General features: G+C 35.2%; 1 protein-coding gene across 11 annotated transcripts in view; it reads left to right on the plus strand.

Annotated features, from left to right (window-relative positions):
- Positions 1 to 25804, plus strand: part of NBEA (neurobeachin) — a 689863-nt gene that overhangs the window by 422424 nt on the left and 241635 nt on the right. For all 11 annotated transcript variants that reach the window (XM_040448178.1, XM_040448180.1, XM_040448182.1 and 8 more), the window contains one exon: positions 17518 to 17642. In XM_040448178.1, the coding sequence (XP_040304112.1) occupies positions 17518 to 17642 (125 nt within the window). The remainder of the gene's footprint in view (positions 1 to 17517; positions 17643 to 25804) is intronic.

Consider the following 25804-nt stretch of genomic DNA (forward strand, 5'->3'; position numbering starts at 1 on the left):
GTGGGAATTGAGCACAATTTCCTGGGCAACACACTTAAAATAGCTGTTCTTGCGTTATGATAACATATAGGACCTGACCAGATGCTTACAGGCTTATTCTCATCTATCATTTTCACATTGAAAACTATCCCTTAAAGGCTATAAAACCACTTTATTCCTTATGATACCAGGAAACCAGGCTCTTGGGGAGTCATGGTACACCCACAAGGCAAAAGTAATCACCTAAATTTTTTTTTTGTCCTCAGAAAACTGCTTTCCCTGAAGAAAAGAAAAGAAAAAGCAAATTAAAGGATCAAATAAACTATCCAATACTCTATCAGGACTTTTCTTTCTGCAGTATTAAGAATAAGTAATATATTGGGGCACCTGGGTGGCTCAGTTGGTTGAGTGTCCGATTTCACTCAGGTCATAATCTCATGGTCTGTGAGTTCAAGCCCCACATCGGGCTCTGTGCTGACAGCTCAGAGCCTGGAGCCTGCTTCAGATTCTGGGTCTCCCTCTCTCCCTCTGCCCCTCCCCCACTCACTCTCTGTCTCTCTCTCTCTAAAAAATGAATAAATGTTTAAAAAAATTTAAATAAGTAATATAAACCCTTTGATGGGATTATTTGGGAACAGAATAAAGATTTTTTTCTTGAATGGTTTGTTCACCCCTTTATCAAATAGGCATGCATCTACCTTCAAACTTGCAATATAACATATCCTCCTTTAAAATTACCAGATTGGGGGCACCTGGGTGGCTCAGTCAGTTAAGCATCTGACTTCAGCTCAGGTCATGATCTTGCAGTTCATAAATTCAAACCCCACATTGGGATCTGTACTGACCACTCAGAGTCTGGAGCCTGCTTTGGATTCTGTGTCTCCCTCTCTCTCTATCCCTCTCCTTCTCGTGCTCTGTCTCTCTCTCAAAAATAAACAAACATTAAAAAATGTTTTTTAATAAAAAAATAAAATAAAATTACCAGATAACATTAACATGGCTTTTCAAAGTTCACTGTGAGTTCACTTTTTTTATATAATGTAGTTTATGCTGAAAGGTTTTACTTTTCATGTTATGATGATATTATCATATATAAACCCAATGATACTACTTTTTCCTCTTTCTGATAAAGTAAATTAGGATCAAAAGTAAGGAGAAGTACAAAGGGTTGTCACTTCAGTAAACAGTACAGGGAAAAAAGAAGACGAAGAAGCTACAAATGGGGTGGGTCATCTAGAGAGAGCCACAGCATAAGCAAAAAGTTAGATGGGAACTCGGGTAAAAAATAAGAAACCCACACAGGAAACAGATTTTAGGCAAAAATGTTTCTTTTCTACCCACTTTCTTTTTCATGTCTTAGCTGTTTGATTAGATTGCTAATAAAAATATTCTCATTGTTAAGTGTAGCTTGCACAGTCTAATGTACACTTTAGTAATTCTCATTATTTTTTCACCAGAACTTTCATTATAGTTAATTGGGAACCTTGCTTAATTCACATACATTCATCAATCACTGTCTCCCTCTTCTGTGAATCCAAAATGTTTCAGAGATTCTCAAGACTCATCTTTCATTGTAACTACTCCCCACTGATATGCATGGGAACAAATGATATAGCCAGAGGTTGGAATGCATCCCCAATGGTGTATTTGGCATCCTTGTTATGGGATCCTGTCTCTCCTTCCAGGTTCAGTAATCATGTGGAGAGGGAGCAAACTAGTCTGGCTGAAAAAGAATGGGCTCAAAACAGGGATTTGGCTTTCTGAACGTTGACTTTGCAGTGTCAGAATGTGAGAAGTGCACTTTTCAGAGACAGGAAGAAGTGCACTTTTCAGAGACAGTGCATTTTTCAAGAGCATCACCAATTAATTTGTAATTTAAATGACCGTATATAATATACAACCTGAGGTTAGAGAAGATGGAAGCATGTTAGAGAGAGAAGACTTTGGAAGAAGTGCTCAGTAATACATAGGAAAAAGAGTCAGAACAGTAAAAATGGCTTAAGATATATGTCGAATGTACGTGCAGATAAATAATTTGGAGAAGAGGGCTTGCACACATACAGACATGCACTTACAGCATTGAGGCGATATATATCACTAGGAATTGACTAAACAGCCCACAAGGATGTTAAATAAAAGGCCAACGATTTTTCTTAGGGAGGAGAATGAAGGATGCCAATAAATGTAGACTTCTTTTTGCCAACATGTTTTATAATTATGTTTCATTAGCATACTCCCACCTGTGTACTTGTACATTCACTTAAGCAGCCAGTTGGTTTCCCTGTTTTTATTATTATATCTCATCTCTTTCCTTCCAAACACTTAAAAAAATTAACTATAGGTTTATTTGCTTATTTGCATTATGAGATAGATTGAAAGGTGTGTAAAGGCAGGAATCATTTTAGTCTATTCATCTGTGCACACCTAGTACTTTAGCCTGTGGCCCGGGTCATAGTAGGTGTCCACTAAATATTTGCTGACTATATGATGAGCATACACAATAAGCACACAGCATTCTGTGTATTTCATGGTTATTATTGTTCATTCACAACAATTAGTTTTGCTTATAGAGAAGCAGGAAACAGCTGTGCTGGTGCTTTCAGTGTAATAGCCTCAAGATAGTCCGTTTCCTCAGTTGCTTTCATTTATTTATTTATTTATTTATTTATTTATTTATTTATGTATGTATGTATGTATGTTTATTTTTGAGAGAGAGAGAGGGAGGGAGGGAGGGAAGGAGGGAGGGAGAGAGAGCACGAGCCAGGCAGGGGCAGAGAGACAGAGAAGGAGACACAGAATCCAAAGCAGGCTCCAGGTTCTAAGCTGTCAGCACAGAGCCCAACTCGGGGCTCAGACTCACAAACTGCAAGATCATGACCTGAGCTGAAGTCAGATGCTTAACTGACTGAACCACCCAGATGCCCCATATATATGTGTGTGTGTGTGTGTGTGTGTATTTTTTTTTTTTTTTTTTTTTTGAGAGAGAGAGAGAGAGGGAGGCAAAGAATCTGAAGCAGGCTCCAGGCTGCACGGAGCCCAACATGGGGCTCAAACTCACCAACTGAGATCCTGACCTGAGCCGAAGCTGGATGCCTAACCAGCTGAGCCACCCAGGCTCCCCTTCCTCAGTTGCTTTGTTTACAGTTTGAGGCAGGGGAGCATGAGTTAGGGAGTCAGCCATCCTGGGGTTGGGTTCTTTTTCTGTCACCTCCTGGTTGCTTCATGGTGGGCACATATTTAACTGTGCCTCCATTTCCTCATTTGTAAAATGGGTTAATAACAGTACTTATCTCAAACGGAATATATCAAAGAGTGAAGAGTTTTACATATACATTCTTTGAAAAGTGTCTGGAACACAATAGGCTCACAGTAAAGGTTGGACCTTGAAAAAGTATTATTATTCTAGGAATTTACTCAATTGGGTTAGATTATACAACAGTGACGTATGACCTTCAGTTCAACCCAAGAGAAGTTTATTTCTCACTTACACTGCATGCCCAACATGGGTCTGCAGGGAAGCTCATTTCCTTGAGGTCACTCAGGGATGCAAAACGATGGAAATTCCATATCAGTGCATATTTTCTTGATTACTACCGTGGAGGGAAGGAAAAGTGGCAGATTGTTCATTGGCTCTTAAAACTTTTGTCTGGAAATGACTCACCTTTGCTCAAGTTTTAAGTCACATAGATGTGCTTTATTTCAAAATGGTTGGAGAAGTATAATCTCCAGTCTGCCAGTTAATTTTAGTGTTTTTCTTTGATCTTGGTTAGATTAAAAGTCATGCACAGAAGTCCTGACCCTAGTAATTACCACCAATTCTTTAATAAAGTAGAAATTCAGATTCTCACTGTATTTGATGTGTATAGTTAGCAAAATATTCCTTTGTTCTTTTTGCTCTTATCTCTGTTCCATCGGGTAATTTTTGTTACCAAATACTGAGTAACCAATTAACAGTACAGTCATGCTTTTTCAGGTAAATTCAGTTTTCTCCCTAGCTTATGAAGGTGATCCATTCCTGGGAGGGCAGTAAGGAACTGTAGTATATTCTCATGAGCCTAAAATATAATTATTAAAAACTTTGTGGAGAAAAACTATGATTTCCTGAACTCTATTTATGCTAAAATAATACCAAATTTCATTTAATGAACACCATTACATTCATAGTAACATTAATATCATAATACAGCCTAACTGGTGATCTTCTCTTGATTAATTACTGGCTGTTTACCTACTCCTTTCCAGCACTTATGCGGCTTACAAAACCACACTCATGAACAAAACATACATATGGTACTCTATGTTTCTATACTCAGTCCTAAGAGGTAAAAACAAAATTACAGGACTAAAATAAATAAACAAATGGAAATAATACATACGATATCACTTTCACCCTCCTAGCTGACAAATTAGAGGTATCAGGCATGACATTATCAATGCTAAAAACTCACAAGTCCAAACAGAACTTCAGCGCAGCATGACCCCCCCTGTACAACTTTGGTGATGCTTGTACAGCATCACATGCACATGTTCACCTGGACACCTGCTCTCCAACTGCAGGGAGTCTAAATCAGCCCTCCTTCATGAAAGACGTGTTTGTAAACCTAACTCAGGACATTAAATGAATATTTTTGTTTATGGTATAGGAGAGTGGTCCAGATTCATTATACTGGAATTTGAAATGGAAGGAGTGATAGAGGAACAATTTAAAGACTCTGCGGTCTTGTATATTGATGAATTTCAGTGGTAAAACAGCGAAGAACGTGCTAAGTGAGAATAAAAGGAAACCTAACTTAGGACATGGAAAATATATAGTTATCTAATGAGGTGTATCACACAGTACAATTTTTCATCCTGCTTACAAATTATTAATAACAGTCATTTCTGGAGTTCTTAAAAACTTAGTGCAGTGGTCTCTTGTTTTTCTGGAGTGGCTCACAGGTTGTAGAAGAATATAGCAAAGTATAGTACATACTCTGAAATTTTATTTTTTTTTAGTTTCAATTTTTATAGAAGCATAGTTGTTAGACGTGTTACATTAGTTTTGGGTGTACAACATAGAGATGCAAAAAGTCTGTACACTATGCTGTGCTCACCACAAGTGTCACTACCATCTGTCGTAAAACTCTACTACAATACCATTAACTATATTCCCCAGGCTGTACCCTTTATCCCCATAACTTATTCATTTCATAACTGGAAGCCTGTATTTCCCACTCCCCTTCACTCATTTTGCCCCCATCCCCCTCCCCTCTGACAACCACCAGTTTATTCTCTGTATTTATGGGTCTCTTTTTGCTTTTTTGTTTGCTTGCTTATTTGTTTTTTAGATTCCACGTATAAATAAAATCACATGGCATTTGTCTTTCTCTGTTTGACTTATTTCACTTAACATAATGCCATTTTGGTCCATGTTGTCACAAATGGCAAGCTCTCCTTTTTATAGCTGAGTAATATTCTGTTATACGTATATAATATATAAAGAATACATCCTGTATGATATATATTATATCCTCTTTATCCATTCATCTATCACTGGACACTTGGGTTGCTTCCTTATCTTGGCTATTGTAAACGCTGCAATAAACAGAGGGGTGCATTTATTTTTTGAAACACTGTTTTCATTTTCTTTGGGTGAATACCCAGTAGTGGAATTACTGAGTCATATGGTATTTCTGATTTTTAATGTTTTGAGGAAATTCCATACTGTTTTCCATAGTGGCTGCACCAGTTAACATTCCCACTGACAGCGCATGAGGGTTCCTTTTCCTCAGTCCTCACATTGTCACCAACACCTGCTATTTCCTTTCTTTTTGATTGCAGCCATTCTGACAGGTGTAAGGCGATCTCGTTGTGGTCTTGACATGCACTTCCCTGATGGTTAGCAATGTTGGGCATCTTTACATTTGTGTTGGCGATCTGTATGTCTTCTTTGGAAAAATGTTCAGTTCCTCTGCTTATTTTTTAATCATGTTATTTGTTTTATTGGTGTTGTGTTGTAGAAGTTCTTTATATATTTTGGTCAATATACCCTTTCTTGGATGTATCATTTGCAAATATCTTCTTCCATTCAGTAGGTTGCCTATTCGTTTTGTTAGTGGTTTCCTCTGCTATGCAAAAACCTTTTATTTTGGTGTAATACTGATTATTTTTGTTTTTTTTTCCCTTGCCAGAGGAGACATAATGAAAAAAAATGTTGCTAGGCAGCTGTCAGAGAACTTACTGCTTAAGTTTTCTTCTATAGTTTTTATGTTTTGAGGTCTCACATTTAGACCTTTAATCCAGTTTGAGTTTATTGTTGTTTATGGTATAGGAGAGTGTTCCAGATTCACTATACTGGAGTTTGAAATGGAAGGAGCGATAGAGGAACGATTTAAAGACTCTGTGGTCTTGTATATTGATGAATTTCAGTGGTAAAACAGAGAAGAACGTGCTAAGCGAGAATAAAAGGAAAGGAGTATATTTATCCATTTATTATGTATGTTTTGCTATCAGAAAATATCTTCAGCACCAAGAATATTACTAACAAGGGATAAGTGCTCAGTTTTGAATGAAAACATTGAAGAAGGAAGGAAGGAAGGAAGGAAGGAAGGAAGGAAGGAAGGAAGGAAAGAAAGGGAGGAAGGAAGGAAGGAAGGAGTAGGAGTTGATAAAAAAAAAAAAAACAGAGTGATGACCTAAGTTGGTAACCTGTCACAGATGCCAGATATAATGGTGCTAGAATATAGGACTTTTGGAGGCATAACATTCCGCCAACAAAAGGACCTCTAATGATTCTTGACTTGCTGGTAAATAGTATCAGAAAAAATGGGGACACAAGGAGAGAATAATTTATATACTCTTTAGCAATATTTCTAAGCATTTGGATCAGAAACAGTTTTTTTTTTTAATTTTTTTTTCAACGTTTATTTATTTTTGGGACAGAGAGAGACAGAGCATGAACGGGGGAGGGGCAGAGAGAGAGAGGGAGACACAGAATCGGAAACAGGCTCCAGGCTCTGAGCCATCAGCCCAGAGCCCGACGCGGGGCTCGAACTCACGGACCGCGAGATTGTGACCTGGCTGAAGTCGGACGTTTAACCGACTGCGCCACCCAGGCGCCCCAGAAACAGTTTTGAAAAAATTCTTTTAAAATTGTGGACCTCTTTTCCCAAAATACATATGTACATATCCCTCAAAATTTTGCATGCCATTTCAGGAGCTTTGTGGATGCATAAAAGTCATCCATGGCTTAGTGATGAGTAAATTACCACATATTTCTTTATAAAAATGAGAACACTAGGGGCGCCTGGGTGGCTTAGTCGGTTGAGTGTCCGACTTCGGCTCAGGTCATGATCTCACAGTTCGTGGGTTCCAGCCCCACGTCAGGCTCTGTGCTGACAGCTCGGAGCCTGGAGTCTGCTTCAGATTCTGTATCTCCCTCTCTCTTTGCCCCTCCCCTGCTTGTGCTCTCTGTCTCTCTCTCTCTCTCTCTCTCTCTTGAAATAAATAAACATTTAAAAAAAAAATTTAATGGGAACACTAGATATAAGTCATGTAGGAAAGCAGATTTCAAAATTTTCAAGAAAAAAAGTACAAGTCCCATGAAGAGAAGTTCAGCAATAAAAACCTTTCAGTATTTGTAAGAAGTTTTAAAAACATAACTATGAAAATACAGTAGCAAAAATGCCAGCAAAAAAAGAAACCATTGTGAGTGAAAAACACATACCAAAAAAACAAAAAGGAAGAAGAAAAAGAAGAGGAACACAAGTGCAGAGGAACAACACAAAACTATGAGATAAATGTGAGACAGACCAAAACCCAGAGCGGAGGTGTAGTTGACAAAACTAACGTTAAGTCCTCCATCAGTTTCCATAGTGACAGGGAACTGGCTTCTTCCCCTGCTTTGACCTAACAATCCACTGTTGGTACAAAATACTGCTTTAGCTTTCCTACAGAGAACAGTTTGCCCATTTACTCAGCCTCTTCTGAGCATCTAGTTCCCCCTGTGCCTGGTCTTTGTCCTCTTTTCTACCCTCTGCCTCACCTCCACCCTCCAGGAACATGGTTTCTTCCAGATTATATAAGGCCAGGGCCATATGGGTGCTTTTTCTAGCCTCTTCCTGTATGAGTCTTCTTGGACCAGTGTAATTTGCACATTTTCGGGGACCTAGGGTTCAGGGTTTTCAGACTCATCAGACGGGAACATCTATAAAATAAACCGGTGTATTTCTTGCTAGTGTTAACAATCTCTCAGTAAGTAATTACATTTTACAGGAAAAATAAATAAAATGAGGAAAAAGTCCCCTTTTCTACTAGGGTTGGAGAAGGGAAGGGAAAAAAGCACAGAGTGCTGAATAAGGTAGAAAACTCCTTCCTCCACACTACAGTGGATTTGGAACAAGAAGAGGAAGATACTACTGGCACCCTTTCAAGTTCAAAGGCACAGTCTAGGTAAATGATACCCACTGGACTGGCCTGTTGTTGGAGACCAACAGTAACTTTAGAAGATGATCCAAAGAAAGCACAAGTCTCCCAATTCCTATTGTTATTTCATCTATACTCAGTGCCAGCACTATCTTTAAACTAAAAAGAGTAAAATAAGTAGGGTCTAAAAGGAACAGACAGTTGTTAGAAGAGTTTATGTCTGTTCAAATATTGAAAACCCCAAATATGATTCAAGACTGACTCTCAGTACTGTAAAATAATTTCTATATAGATAATGGGAAAAATATCGTAAGAACAAATCAGAAAACAAATACTCAAATTTTCCCAGTTTCCCCCGTCAAAAAAATGAGAAGATGGATTTTAGATTTTTGAAACTACAGTTAAATATTTTTCATTGTTACTTATACTTAAATTTTTATATGAATCAAGAAGTGTATTATTGACTTGTTTAATTAACATAAGGATATTTTTTAGTCTAAAATGGTAAAGGAGAAACGTAATTTAAAATGGAACAAAACAGAAAATGCATTTGAAATGAACAGGAAATTAGATTTCGAGATTAACAATGGTGATTTTTTTAAGTAGATATGACAGAATACAGTCTTTCACAATTTAAACTCGTTTGTGATATTAGAAGGAAGAATGACTTTCCATTGAGATGTAGCTTTTACTCTGTCATTTATTCTTTGAACTTGGTTAACAGGTGTTAGGCACTTATATGTCTCTCCAGTAGAGAAGGAAATAACTGTCAGTCACAACTGGGCATTAGTTTCCTGTGTGTCCTTTCCCTCCACAGAGAAAAGTGGTGCATTCCTTATTATTTGCTCCCAGTACCATCCTGGACCTCGCTTGTTCTATATGCAGTATTCTCTACCACAGGTGCCCATAAAAATAGCGGGTTGCTGGAGCATTGGTACGTGCTATACTTCCCCATCTGAAATAGATATTAACCCTAGGAATAAGGATCTTCTTTATGTAGAGCTGTTTAGGGAACACAGATAGTGAAGGAAAAGTTTGTTTTTCATCATGAAGAGTAAGTAAATATAAAGGAGGTATAGGGTATTGAGTTAATTTGTATAACTACATTATATTAGGAGATATATTTGTGAGTATTAGGAAATTTTACATACATAATGAAGTCTCGGTATAGTGCAGACAGTTTTAAAATTGAACTTTATTTTGAGATAATTGTAGATTCACATTCAGGTTAAGAACTACGACAGATCTCATGTCCTTTTTATCCAGTTTCTGCCAACGGTAACATCTTGCAGAACTACAGTATAATATTACAACCAGGATACTGATACAGTCAAGATACAGAACATTTCCATTTTCACCAGGGTCCCTCATGTTGCTCTTTTATGGCAACACCCTCCCTCTTCCTGACTCTCCACACTGGTCTGTTCTCCAGTTCTATAATTTTGTCATTTCAAGAATGTTGTGTAAATGGAATGATGCTGTATGTAACCTTTGTAGATAGTTTTTTTCAATCGGCATAATGCCGTGAGGATTCACCCAGGTTGTTGTATGTATCAATAGTTTGTCTTACTTTACTGCTGAGTAGTATTCCATGCTATGGATGTGACACAGTTGTTGAACCATTTTTACCTATTGAAGGACAACTGGGTTGTTTTCATTTTGGGGGTATTGCAAATAAAGCTTTTATAAACATTTGTGTACATGTTTTCCTGTGAACATAAGTCTTCATTTCTCTAGGATAAATGCCCACGAATACAATGCTGGATCAAATGATAATTGCATGTTTAATTTTTAAGAAAACTGTTTTCTCTAGTGACTGTTCTGTTTTACATTCTTGCCAGCAAATGAATGAGTGGTCCAGTTTCTCCATATTTTTACCAGCAGTTTCTGTCGTCACTTTGTTTTATTCTAGCAATTCTTATAGGTATATAATAATATCTCACGTGGTTTTAATTGGTCTGTCCCTAATGGATAGTGATATTGAACATCTTTTCATGTGTGTATTTGCCATCTGGTTGTCCTCTTCAGTGAAATGTCTCTTCCTGCCTTTGACCATGATCTAATTGTATAGTTTGCTTTATTTTACTGTTAGGTTTTGGTAATTTTTCATATATTCTAGATTTTACTTCTTTATCAGATACGTGGTTGGCAAGTATCTTCACCCACTCTTTTCATCCTTTTGACAGGTTCTTTTGTAGAGCAAATGTTTTTTTTTTAATTTCTGTATAATCCAGTTTATCAATTTTTCCTTCCCAGGCTTATGCTTTTGGTGTCAAATCTACAAACTCCTTACCTAGCCAATTACAAAGATTCTCTCCTTTTTTCCCTAATTTATTTTATAGTTTTACAATTATTTATGTTTCTGAGCCATTTTGAGTCAAGTTTCTTAAAGATATGAGATTTACGTTAGGGGTTTTTGTCTCTCGTTTTTTGCGGTTTATTTTTGGGAGGGAGGGGTTTTTTTGTGTTTTTTGTTTTGTTTTGTTTTTGTTTTTTTTCTTTTTGCCTCTGTATGTTCAATTGCTCCAGCAATTCAGTGGAAAGATATCTTTCCTCCATTGAATTAATTTTCTACCTTTGTCAAAATCAGCTGGGCATCTTTGCGTAGGTTTATTTATTGGTTCTCTATTCTGTTTGTCTAATCTATAGGTCTATTCCTTGCCAGTATCACATAGTCTTTAACTATTTAATGTCTTGAAGTCAAGTAGACTGGTTCCTCCCCCTTTAACCTTCTGTTATATAAGTTTTAGAACAATCTTTTTTAAATCTACTAAAACTCTTGCTGGAATTCTTAAAGGAATTATATTAAGCCTGTGTATCAATTTGGGGAGAATTGATACATTTACTATATTGAGTTTTCCAATCCATGAACATGGTATGGCTTTCCATTTTATTTAGGTATTATATTTCTTTCATCGTTACTGTGTAGTTTCCATTACACAAGTCCTGTACATGTTTTGTTACATTTGTAACTCTCTTTTTTTGTTAATTTAAATTGTGTTTTTATTTCAGTGTTCATGTGTTCATTGCTAGCATATAGAGATATAATTGATATTTTTATGTTTATTCTGTGACCTTGTTAAACCCAGGCATTACTTTCAGGGGGTTTTGATAGATGTTGTTTGATTTTCTACATAGAAAATAATGTTTTCTGCAAACAAAGACAGTTTATTTCTCTCTTTCCTATTCTGTATTCTTTTTTGCCTTTTTTGTTTGATTGCATTGGCTACAAATTCTAGTACTTTGTTGAATAAGAGGAGTGGGAGCAGATATTTTGTATTTTTCCCAGTTTTAGGGGAAAATCATTCATTCCTTCTCCTTTTAGTATAATTTAGCTATAGGATTTTGTAGATGCTTTTATCAAGCTGAAGAAGTTGTCCTTTATTCCTGTTTTTCTGAAAATTTCTTTCATCATGGATGCATGTTGAATTTTATCACATTCTTTTCTATATTGACTGATCATGTGATTTTTTTTTCAGCCATTAATTTGGTGGATTATATTAATTTTCAAACATTGAGCCAAACCAGCATTCCTGGAATAAACTTCAATTGTCATCATGTATAATTTTTATTATATATTGTGGAATTCTATTTGCTTGTATTTTATTTAGGATTTTTTGTCTGTATACATAAGCGGTGTTGGTCTGTAGTATTCTTCTTTGTACTGTCTTTAGTTTTTATTTTGGTATTATACTAGCTATAATATTAGTTGAGAAAAGTTTCCTTCCCTGTTTTCTAGGTGAAATCATGTATAACCAGGACCAGTTTTCTTTAAATGTTTGATAGAATTTTCCAGTAAAACCATGTAGGCCTGGAGATTTCTTTTGGGGGAGTTTTTAAGTAATGTCTTAAATCTCCTTAATAGTTAATGATCTATTCATATTATCTATTTCATATTGAGTGAGTTATGGTAGTTTGTACTGTTTAAGAAATTTGCCCATTTTGTTAAAGCTGTCAAATTTATGTGTGTAGAGTATTTTACAGCATTTACTGATTATGCTCTTGATGGCCTCAGGGTCTGTAACAATATATGCTGTTTCATTGCGGGTATTGGTAATCTTTCTCTTCTTTCTTTTTTCTTTGTCAGTTCTACTGGTATTAAGACTCAGCTGTTTGTTGTATTGATTTTCTTTGTTGTTTTTCTGTTTTGAATTTCATTGATTCTCACTTTTATCTTTACTATTTCCTTCTGCTTGCTTTGCTCTTATTTTTCTATTCTTAATGTTGGAATTTAGGGTATTGATTTGAGATATTTCATCTTTTCTAATGTATGTATTTGCACTATAAATTTTCCTATCATTACTGTTTTAGTGGGGTCCCACAAAGTTTGATAGTTTTATTGTAATTTTTATTCAATTCATTGTATTTTTTGTTTTCCCTTGAGAATTTTTTTTTTGACCCATAGGTTATTTAGAAGTGTGTTGTTATAGTTTCCAAGTGTCTGAGGATTTTTTTTTTCTGTTGCCTTTCTGTTATTGATTTCTGTCTTTATTCCTTTTTTGTAGGAGAGTACACTATAGGATTTCAGTTTTCTAAATTTGTTGGATGTGTGCTGTGGCCCAGCATATGGTCTGTCTTGAACAATGTGTATTCCTCTGTTGTTGTTGCATGTTCTAAAAATGTTGGCTGATGGTGGTATTGTGTTCTTCTGTATCTTTGCTGATCTTCTAACTAGGTGTTCTATCAATTGCTGAAAAGAAGGGTGTATATACACACAATATAGCTCTGTATTTGTCATCTCCTTTCAGTTTATCGGTTTTTGCTTGACATATTTTCCTCCTCTATTGTTTGGTGCATACACATTTGGGATTGGTATCTAATTGGTACATTGGCCTTTGTGTCATTAGATAAGGTCCTTCTTTATCTCTAGTAATTTTATTTTTTCTGGAGTATATGTTCTATTAATATAGCCACTCCTGCTTTCCTTTGATTAGTGTTTGAATGATAGATCTTTTTTATTCTTTATTTTCCACTTGCCTGTATTATTATATTTGAAGTTGATTTCTTGCAGACAGCATTCTTTTTAAAGCATTATTATTTATTGTTTGTTTATTCTCCTTGTTTTCCATTGCTGTGTTTTGGTTTTCATGTCTTCTTGTGGGTTACTTGAACGTTTCTTGGAATTCCATATTGATTTATCCATCAGGTTTTTGAGTATATCTCTTTGTATAGATTTTTTAGTGGTTGTTTTAAGTATGACATTATGTATATGTATTTTATCAGAGTCTGCTGTGTTTTACCAGTCCAAATGAAGTACAGAATCTTTATTTCCTTTACATCCCTTTACCCTCCCCCACTTATAATCTCTTTGTCTTAAATATTAACTCTACACACACTTAGAACCACATTGGACAGTGTTAAAATTTTTACTTCTATGATAAATCATAATTTAAAACACATATTTACTCATGTTTTGCTTATTATGTTCCTTCTTCCTTCCTGGTGTTCCAATGTTCCTTTTATTGCTTCCCCTGTGTTCGTAAGACTGGTTATAGCCACTTTTTAGACTGGCTTTGATAGCAACAAATACTTTGTTTTCCTTCATCTGAAAAATCTTAATTTTTCATTCCTGGGTAGTATTTTCACTGGTTACAGGAATCTGAGTTGACAGTTCTTTTTTTTTCCAGTATATAAAATATATTTGGCCATTTCTTCTGGCCACCGTAGCTTTTGATATAAAATATGCTGTCATTCTAATTGTTTTATACCTGTAGGTGAGATGTCATTTTTCTCTGGCTGCTTTGTAGATTTTGCTTTGTCCTTTGTTTCAGAAGTTTAATCATCATTTGCCTTGGCATAAATTTCTTCAGATGTATGGAGTTCAGTCAGCTTCTTAAATCTGTACATTATGCTTTTTTTTTGCCAAATTTGAGAAATATTCAGCCATTATTTTTTCAGGGACTATTTCAGCCCTGCTCCCTTTCCTCTCTCCTTTCCAGAATTCCCATGACCCAAATATTTTGGATGTTATAATTCATAGATCCCTGAGGCTTTGTTCCTTTTTTTTTTTTTCAGTCCATTTTCTCTGTTATTCAGATTGGGTAATATCTATTATTCTATCTGCCATTTAACTAAATCTTTCTTCTGTCCTTTCCATTCTGCTGTTAAGCCCATTCACTGAGCTTTTTATTTTGGTCATTTATTTGTCAGTTCTAAAATTTCTTTGGTACTTTTTATATCTTCTAATTTTTTGCTGAGTGAGACTTTTTGTTTCTTTCCTGAGGCTTTCGATTTTTTTTTTTATTTGTTTCAAGCATGTTCATAATTGCTCGGTGAAGCATTTTTAAAAAATCACACATGGTTTAAAATCCTTGTCAAAAAATTCTAACATCCCTGTCATCTCAGTATTAGCATCTATTGGTGACATTTTACATTCTGTTTGAAATCTTCCAAGTTCTCGATGTGACATGTAACTTTAGATTGAAAGACGATATTTTCTTATTATTCTTTGAGATATATTGTATCCTATTTAAACCTTTTGTTTTAGTTGACCCTCTCTGACATTCCTCCATTAGGAGAAATAGGGAAGCACTGCATCTTTCCTGCCAGGTGGAGGTAGAACTCCAGATTCCCCACCTGGATTCTACTGACGTCTAGAGAGTGAGGGAGGAGGCAGTGCTTCATTACTACTTGGCAGGGGCGGGAGTTCTAGCTAGTGAGGCTAGTGTGGGTAGCCTTATTGGTGTTGATCAGAGGTGAAAGTCCTGACTCTCTACTAGGCGTTCTCTGATACCACCTGAGTGAGAGGGAGAAGAACATCTCATTACTGTTTGGCAGGGGGGGAAATCCAGGCCCTCCACATGGTTTCCGCTGACTTCTTGAGGGTGGTGTTCAGAGATGCAAGTCCTGGTTCCCTGTTGTCCTTCTCTGATACACCCCTGACTGAGGATGTTAGAGACTCAATCTCTTGATTGAGATTACATCTTGATTAGTAGACTTCCCACTTACTTTCTGGTGTGGGTAGAGTGGGGCTACTGTTTTTCTGTGGTGTTGAGCTAGAGTGCAATAGTTGTCTAAAAGTTTTCTCTTTTGCTGGGGTGCACCTTTCTTGGTTCTTTGGCTGGAGAAACCAGGCTTTTGTTGGGGACTTTTTTTTTTTGGTCTGTACCCATGGGTCTAATCTAGGTTGCTAGCCTCTTTGCCTTGAGGTCTAGGATATGTGAGGCAAAAAGACAACCCTGGCAAATCTACTAAATTTATTCTTTGGCCCTGGGGTCATTAGTCAGTCTGCCTTCTGCTTTCCAACTTTCACAGTCTTGTTATATTTGTTTTACATATAGTGTCCAAATTTTTTCAGTCATACCTAATAGGAGGAATAGAGAAAGATATGTCTATAGTTGGTAATTTGAGATAATATTAGATCTGTCTCTCCTGGGGAATTCAAAATTTGATTTTAACATGCTCTATTTTTTAATTTTTATTTATTTATGTTGGGAGACACAGAAAGAGCTTGTGGGGGTAAGAGACAGAGAGAGAGGGAGAGAATCCCAAGAAGGCTCCATGCTGTCAGCACAGAGTCCAATACGATGTGGGGCTGCATCTCAGGAACCATGAGATCATGACCCAAGCCAAAATCAGGAGTGGGACCCTTAACTGACTAAGCCAACCACACCCCAATTTTGACACACTCTTAAGGAAAATCTGTATAGCAAGTTTTTAGCAGGGTCTTCCTTAAACCACTACGATTAGTCTGTATTTGTAAGGATAGATACTGTCCTATTTTAAATTCACAGAGGTACCTGTAACCATTATTCTTTGGCAATCTTATTTTGAATGAAAAATAAAGTTTTAATAATTATGATGTGTAGAAAAACAAGTGAATTCAAATATACTTCAAATGCTTATAATTTTAATATTCTCTTTATATATCCCTTACCTTGTTATATTCTTTAACAATTAAGTTGTGGAAAACAAAATTGGATAGCCACAAAATCCAAAATGTTTTTCAAAAGTGTATTACTGTTCTCAATGACTACATGTCTATAGGTTTTCAAGGTGAAGAATTGGCATAATAAATTCATTGACTATTCAAAAACATAGTATGTCCTAGATATTGTACTAGAGATATAATGATGAGCAAAACATATGCAGTTCCTGCTTTAATAAAATGTAGTATTCTTTTACAATAAAATAGCAAATAAAAATGAAATCAAATCTTCTATGAAAGCATTTTATGTGTTTTTATGAATAGTGCTGTTCAAGAACATTAGAATATTATCTCTTGAGTATATTACTCCAAATACTAGAGAGAGAGAAAAACAGACTTCTCAGACAGTGGCTTTTATCACCAATGGTTATTGAAAGTGAATTGAAAACAAAAATTATATTGTGAAACATTCCATTGATATACAATGAACAGATTTCAGTAGTTTCTAAAATATCTCGTGGATTTTTAATATTAGTTTAGAGCATAACATGGTTTAGACAATGTTACCCAGTGAAGGCCGTAATTGTTAATGGTTTATATTAGCTGAAAGCAGTAAAATCATCCAAGGACTCTGTTAGTGTTAGAATAATAATTTACCAAGACAATTACCACATACTGGAATTTTTTGTAGCTCTAATTCAGTATTATTAATAATGGATAAAATTGCACTTTTCTCAGGTTGCTGTGGGCAGCAGGGAATTATTTCAATGAATATTTCAGCACATTATTTTAATCATTGTTCCACCAAATCCAAGCAGGCAATATTTTATGGTTCTTAATTCAGTCTACTAAGAAACCATGGTCATTAAATTGCAAACTATTTGTAGTGAGGTCTATCTTGTGATTTACAAGCCTTGTTAAAGACAGTGTAAAAGAAGGAAAACTGTGCCATTAATACTTGTAATTTGATGCTGCATTTGTTACTGAACTCCCCATGATTAATGTTTTCAGTAGAAAGAAGAACATTGTAGAGAAAACAGAGCTGAGTATTACAATGCTTAAAATATGAGAATGTTACTCTTTTAAGTTTTGGTCATTTGGACAGGAAATACGTATGTAAACACAATCGTAAAACATAAATATCTCAAAAATCATCTTAATTTTCCATTGAGACCAAAGAAATAAAGCCTTAATGTTATGTAAAAAAAATATATTTCCAGTTATGCATTGTTGTTAATAGTGCCTACTGTTTATTTCCTCATTCCTAGCCAATTGCATGATTTCTGGCGTTTGGATTACTGGGAAGATGATCTTCGTCGAAGGAGACGATTTGTTCGTAATGCGTTTGGGTCCACTCATGCTGAAGCACTGCTCAAAGCTGCAGTAGAATATGGTCAGTACCAATACCTCCTACACAACACTTCCCTGGATATGATGGGACTCTTTGTGGTTGAAAATTCATTTTTTTTCACTAGCATTTAAAATTCAGCATGTCGGGGTACCTGGGTGGCTCAGTCGGTTGAGTGGCCAACTCTTGTTTAAGGCTCAGGTCATGATCTCAAGGCTCATGGGTTTGAGCCCCACATCGGGCTCTGCACTGACGGTGTGGAGCCTGCTTGGGATTCTCTCTCTCCCTCTCTCTCTGCCCCTCCCCTGGTCATTCTCTCTCTCTCAAAATAAATAAACTTAAAAATAAATAAATAAGTAAGTAAATAAATAAATAAATAAATAAAATTCAGCATGTCGTAAGTCAAAAATACTATGTTCTGCTTTATCCTTCAGTGTCATGTAGGTGACACTTACTCAACCCAATATTTCACCCACTTGATATATTTTAGACCCTTAAACTTCTTTTTAATAGATTAAAAGACTCTAGGGGCATCTGGGTGGTTCAGTCGGTTGAGCACCTGACTTCAGCTCAGCTCATGATCTCACAGTTCGTGAGTTCGAGCCCCATGTCAGGCTAGCTGCTGCCAGCGCGGAGCCTGCTTCAGATCCTCTGCCCCTCTTCTCTACCCCTACCCCGCTGGCGCCCTCGCTCTCAAAACTGAATAAACATTGAAAAAAAAAAGACTCTATATGAAGGATTATTACTCAACATCAATCTTACACAGCCTGAAACAAGAGTAAAATCAGTTTCTTTATCAGTTTCAAAGTCTTTCAAAATTTTGGTGACCAAGATACAAGGTGGCAAAACACACGATTGTAACTGTGTACTCAGACATATATTTTTATGTACAATTTGTGTATGTGTACATACACTCATATATGCTATATAAATATACATATATGCATGATATATATATACACATATGTATAGTGTTTGTATATATATACACGCACATATTTGTGTATTTAACAGAAACAAATGTCTTATTAATAATCTCATCATATGACATTCTCAATTTTTTTACTGTTTCATTCTCTTCAGTCTAAAACAAAACAAAAAAATAAATACTGCTACAATATGTAAATTGAAATTACCAGTCCTCCAATGGGTTGCAAATAAAGTTTAAAAAAAACCATCTCACATCAAATATATCATCAACTATTGCACTACAGTAGAACTGTACCTTAATTTTTCCTTAAAAAAAATCTATATTAAATAGAAAATATCAAAATATTTTTATAATTTAATAAAAATACTACTATTTTAGTTTGCTGTCTACCAAGAAATATAAATAGGACTATTTTGTACCATTTTTAAGTGCTCCAACAAATTGAAGTGTAATTGATCAACTCAGAATTGAATAAACTATATACACTCAGAAAATACCATTAATGAACCCCTATCTATATATTTTTGTTATTAACCACTTTTGTTCTTACAATTACTTGTGTTTTTATTATGATAATTTTCATTTACTTGAGTATAATAAGTGAGCCATCTGTTTTAAAATTTACCATAGTTTATAACATTTAATACCATTCATGTTCTTGATGGATTAGACAGAGAAAATACTTAATCCTGATAAAAATAAAATGTGCAAAGCTTTTAAAACTTGTTGTACAGGTAGTCCAGGAATTGATATAACTTAGTAAGACTAAAACATATTAAATAAATAGATGAGGATTTCATATTAAACTATTATGCCTAAGATAAAAGTTTCAACATAACTTTATACAATAAAAGTAACTATAGGAAGGAACATGCTAGAAAAAAATTATAGTTGACTGGTACTATAGGGGATTTCTTTAATGAACAAGAGAGATCACCTAAGGATTTTAGTGCCTAAGGACTTAAACTTAACTTCTTGTGTTATCTTTATGCTTAAAATAAGATATTGTCTTGGGCGCCTGGGTGGCTCAGTCAGTTAAGCGCTGACTTCGCAAGGTCATGATCTCGCAGTCCGTGGGTTCGAGCCCCTGGTTGGGCTCTATGCTGACAGCTTGGAGCCTGGAGCCTGCTTTGGAGCCTGGGTCTCCCTCTCCCTCTGCCCCTCCCCCACTTGTGCTGTGTCTCACTCTCTCAAAAATAAGCAAACATTAAATTTTTTTTAAATGACATATTGTCTTTACACTCTAATAGAAGAGATTTTTAGAAATACCTAAAATGTCATGCTTTATAATTTGAACTTGAAATTATTAAAACTTCACTTCATACACTTTAGACTTTTTCACTAACCCATCCTATTTGAATTCATCCCATTTGAAAATAGAAACATATAGAGACAGTTTGTAACAGAGTTAGGCTAAATTGATATTAGTAGTGATACTGAGTTGACAAAGGTTTATTTATACAAGATCCACATTATACTGTATTCAGCATTCTATAGGTTGCTTTTAAAGAGTCTGTTAGTTTAAAAAACAAAACCAAAAAACAAAACAAAAAAAAAAGGAGCCTGTTAGAAAAAAAATGGCATTCTCTGTAAAAGCAGATACTTTGTATGTTTAATTTGTAAAATATCTGTATTATTAAACCATTGTTAAAGCCTATCAGAAACAAATTTTAAAATCTTTTACTTTAAAATCTTTTAAGACATCTGATAGTCAGCTTTTGATGCCATAGTAACTACTGTTACTGAACCTAAACTGAAAATAGCAGTTTAATTTTGAAATAGATGAAAGATGTAGGTAATACTAAACATCTTCCGAGTGTAGTGTAAGAGTATTTTATTTTATTTTTTGTCTACACATAAATAAACCCTTTTGTTATTAAGTTTTTTGATTCCAATATAGTTAACATACAGTGTTCCTTTTAGTTTCAGGTGTACAATATAGTAATTCAACGATTCCATACATCAGCCAGTGCCCATCACAAGTGCACTCCTTACTCCCCATCACCTATTTCACCCATCCCCCCCACCCAGCTCCTCTCTGGTAACCATCAGTTTGTCCTCTATGCTTAAGAGTCTGTTTCTTGGTTTGTCACTCTCTCCTTTTTTGCTTTGTTTTGTTCTTAAATTCCACATATGAGTGAAATCATATAGTATTTGCTTTTCACTGACTGACTTATTTTGCTTAGCGTTATACTCTGTAGCTCCATCCGTGTTGGTGCAAATGGCAAGATTTCATTTTTTATAGCTGAATAATATTCCATTATGTATATATACCACTTCTTTATCCATTCATCCATCAATGGACACTTGGGCTGCTTCCACAATTTGGCTATTGTAAATAATGTTGCTGTAAACATCGGGGTACATGTATCCCTCTGAATTCATGTTTTTGTACCTTAGGGATAAATATCCAGTAGTGCAATTGCTGGATCACAGGGTAGTTCTATTTTTAACTTTTTGAGGAACCTCCATACTGTTTTCCAGAGTGGCTGCACTAGTCTGCATTTCCACCAACAGTGCACAAGGGTTCCTTTTTCTCTACATCCTCAGCAACACCTGTTTTTCTTATATTTTAATTTGAGCCATTAGTGTATGGAGCAATTTATGAATTTGAAATTTGGAATGAGCGGTATTCAGAACTAATTATCTCTCTTGAGTTGAGTTCACTGATAGAAGGCAAGAGGGGTATGTTTTTTTATACATAACTAGAACAAAGACCACGTGTATGCCCTAAAATATTCAGGAAAGCTATATGGTACCCATGCCAGAGTTATTGTCACATCATTCTCAAGATTAAGATCTTGTAATGGAAAACAAAAGAGAACTGAAACAATTCTACCTCCAAAACCAGCTCTAGAGCATACCTCTTCAACCTTCAGCACAGTTTCTATCGGTGGGCCTTTGCAATTGTGTAGAGAGTAGGGAGTAAAATATGGAGGATGTGAAGAGATGAGTGGGAAAGTGCCCCCTGGTGTGAGCTGTACACAGAAATAGAAAGAAGTATTAAAAACTGCCAAGAGAAAAAGGTAGCATTGTATCTTCTTCCAAACTCTCAACGTGCCTCCTAACCTATATGTAAAGTTATTTCTTCAGAAGAAATAGAGAGTAAATGTAAGTTATTATTACAAAGCACTTCATTCAATAAAAAAAAATGTTGAAAACCTTAATTAAAAATATTTTAAATAAAGCTTTTTATTCACATATTGCTAGAACATTCATACAAAAGTAAAAAATTCAGCCCATCATCTGGCCACTCTGCCTGCCATTAAACATTTAAATGTGTTTTAAGTACCTTCAAGTCTAGCAGCATATAGACTTAACATCTAAATTATTAAATATTTTGGTTTGTGTAGACCTAGAAAAGGTACATTTATTGTACATTTTTGTAAAAGGCTTCACATTTTGAGAGGGCTTCTAGGACAAATTGAAATTCAATTGGTTTCTTCCTCGATTTTAAATAATTAGAGTATTTCAATTTCCCTGTACATTGTGTCTTGAAAATTAAGCATTAAATGCACAGAAACTCTGCTATAATCTTTGGTCCAAAAAAATTATATTCATCTACATTGTGGCAGCAAAATTCTTTTAAGAGCAGAAGAATATTTTGTGAATGGAACTTTCAGTATGGATATAAGTGTTTGAATCAGTGATCAATGTTTCCAGACTATTAAACAAGTTGTACATAAATAGAGAATACTTACATGGCCATCAAAGCAGTCCCTGGGATTTGAACACTGGTAAGGTCTATCTGTTCGTTCCTATAGTACAGTAAGTTTCAAGAAGGTGAGCCTATACTAATGTAACAGAACTGAAACTGAATTAGCAGACTTAATATTTTATTTAAAATGTTTTGAATCACTTGACTTTTCCCTAAATTCAGTCATTTAGATTAAACTGGAGTTCAACTTTCATGTGATGGGTGGGAACACTTAGCCATAATTTGAACATTCTTTTCAGATAATCTTTGTGGAGCCACAAATCAAATATATTAACAGTGCTTTCTTTTATATGAGCAAATAATCAAAACTGGGTATATTTTCAAGAAGATAGAAAGGACAATAATTTTGTTTCATACTGACTTTGAAAAGCTTTCCTTTCCATTTCATTATTAAAACTTTTGGTTGACCTTTTTCTGTTGGAAAATATTCTTAATACTGATGGAGTTTTTCATGCTTCTTAGTAATACTAATGAGTTGAATAATTTATGAGGTTGTCATGCGCAAAAGATTTGGTGTGATTTGATATACTTTCAGCCTTGGTGTTGGAATGTGATTAATAAAACCTAGAGGCATGTGATTTTTTCCTGATGTTTAATGTTCTGATTTTGTATGTATTAAATATGCTATTTAGGTATTTTCTAATAGTAAAATTTCTTAAAAGTGCAAATTTAATTGATTAGTAGGAATTTTACAGACCATAAGAATATAAGGAAAATATTTTAAACTCAAAATTCATCTTCTGACCTGCATGATTTTCTTCTTCAGGGCAAATTAGCTAATGGGGAAATGATTGAAAAGGAAGGGTTTTGTGTATTGTTTATGTGTTTAAATAAAACCTAGACTAGTCAACTTCTGGTGCATTTCCGGTGCTTAAAGATTATGCTGTCAAAGAAGAGTACAAAATCTTAATAAGTTTGGTTGTCTTTGTTGACTGTCAATTATCATTTAAGACTCTGTTTCCCTTCCATAAAATTATAGTGGAACAATGTTTCATCAAAGCCTAGGATCGCAAGCTCCCCATGTCTGTGATCAAAGACATCATCTTAAATAGGTCTGATCAGGCATCTCAAAAGAGGGCAGGCTGCTTCAGCTGGAAGAAAAAAAACATAGAGCAAAGATGACAAAGTTAATCAGTCATTTCTTTGGCAATAAATAATAAGATATGCTGAGAACTGCAAATGAGAACATCCTTAGGTTCCTCAGAGATGTGTCTGCTTAACACCTGATTTATCTAAGCTTGTGAAGCCATCAAGATATGACCTTGATGAATAAAAAGCAGCTCTGTAATGAATCTGGAATTAAATTAGTTTTGATGGTATATGCATGCTACTGTAATGTGCTGCTTGCAGAAATAAGAAAAGCACTTGAGACTAAAAAATACTAATGCAACTATAAAAATTGAGAAAGAAGCTAATTGACTTCTTTTTAAGAGTTTACAGTTATTATCATATTTGACAAATACGATTTGATTTTTTTACGTAATAATCTATCGTTTGTATTATGTAGAAGCACTCGCAAACATCTTATTACTGTTCATCGATAACTCCATTTTAATTGGTGTGTTATTAATCGAATCTCCATATCTTGAATAAATGAGGTGATCTGATTATGGTTAAAATAATTCACTGAAAGTTAATGATGTAAACTCTTTTAAAAGAAGAAGAAAAAGACATACAAGGAATCGTCTTTCAGCTCTTTTTTATGCCAGTGTCACATTTTAATATCAGAGCATTGTCTTCACTTCTCATTTTTATATTCTCTCAAAATAATTGAAACAGATTACATAAATGCTGTTACAAAATATGCTTATCAGATGCATTTTACAGACTTTATATAGCATTTTTGTACCAACAAATGTTCTAATTACAACTCCCCTGTCTTTGTGTTGAAGATGCAGATTGTAGCTTTAAACAGATTCAGAAGAATCAAATCACTGTATTAATTTAGAAGCATTTATTGAATATCTTCTATATTCCAAGCATTTGCTACATGCTGGCTTCGAAGTTTGAAACAGTTTCTACCGTCTAAGAGCATATAGTTTAGCGCTTTATAACAGGGTGGAGGTGGGGGTGTGTTCCCAGCATCTACTGAATAGAGACTGCTGCTAGAATATCCTGTCATGCACAGGCAGCTTCCCTAGAATGATGACAACAACAAAACTCCAGCCCTAAATGCCACTAGTGGAATGCCACAAGGTGGAAAAACCCTGGTCTACTGGTGAGAAACAGTTATCATAAAGAGAGGTAGTAGTTCATAAAGGAGCACAGGGGACAGAGTGACTAACTGTGAGTCTGATGGGTTGGAGTAGGCTTCATAGAAGTAATTACTTAGGAACCGTCTTGAGAGAAGATTAGGAATTTACCAGGTGAGCCAGGAATGGCAGAGGTAGTATCAGAAATTACCAAGATATGAAGGCATAACTTATTCCTTTGAATGGCCTCAATGTTTTGCTTTTGTGATAGGCCCCTATGTAAAAATTTCAGAAAATGTTTGACTTTAGGTGTATCATATTCTGAGATAAAAACGATTTGAAAACAGGAAATGATATCTTCTGTTCCATTTAGAGCGTAGAATTAATTCAATTCTATGTAGTTAGTTGCTGTTTTTTATTGAGTTGATAATCGATTAATTTCAAGGTATACATACAGTATTTTCATCATTTAAAGTAGTAGTATTGAAAAATAGGATTTTTATGGAATAGGTCTACAAGTATGGTATTTTCAAATTCTGAAATGTATTTTTTATGCCTACATTTTCTTTCCACTTAGAACATCGAAGGCTGTTTAAGATAGGGAGCTGACAAAATTATATTACTGCTGAGTGGCATAGAACTATCCATAATGCTATTTATGTTCTTTCAGACTAATTTTTCATAAAGTGTATACACAATTGCATTTATAAGTAATTACAGCGCACCATGATAAATATTTTGGTCAACGTGTGTTAAAATGCTATCTGAGCTCAGTGAAGGGAGTTGCCTAACTGAAGAAATACATTTTAGCTAGACTTGAAAGGATGAATGGAGATCTTCACAAGCCAGTAAGTGAAATGGTGGCAATGTGAGAAAGGGGCCACACAGTACAACATAATGTGTCCAGGGGATGCAAAATGGTGCTATGTGATGGAACACAGGATAGTGGGGACACTGTACAAAATGAGGCTGAAAAGCCTGTTTGAAGCCACATTGTGAAAGGATTTGTCAATAGACAGAGCCATTAAAGGATTTTTATTTGAGAGAATGACAGACCAAAGAAGTTAGATGGCATGCTAGTAAGTGGTAGAGAGAACAAAAATGCAACCAAAATACCATTCTCTTACTATATAGTATGTTGCCTTAGGTACACTTGGAATTCTGACTGCAAAGAGCATTATTGAACACTTTCCTGCTTTGAAGTTTACCTGTTAAATTTTGGTTACTCCTGTAGCCTACAGATGAACTTAGTGTCGTTCACAACATGCGCTTCAGGTGTCATGTACAAGACGTATTTTGAAATGCTCTGAGGGGCAGGGCACCTGGGTGGCTCAGTGAGTTAAGCATCTGACTTCAGCTCAGGTCA

Source organism: Herpailurus yagouaroundi, unplaced genomic scaffold (assembly GCF_014898765.1).
Source record: "Herpailurus yagouaroundi ecotype Mexico unplaced genomic scaffold, PumYag 197, whole genome shotgun sequence".
NCBI lineage: Eukaryota > Metazoa > Chordata > Mammalia > Carnivora > Felidae > Herpailurus > Herpailurus yagouaroundi.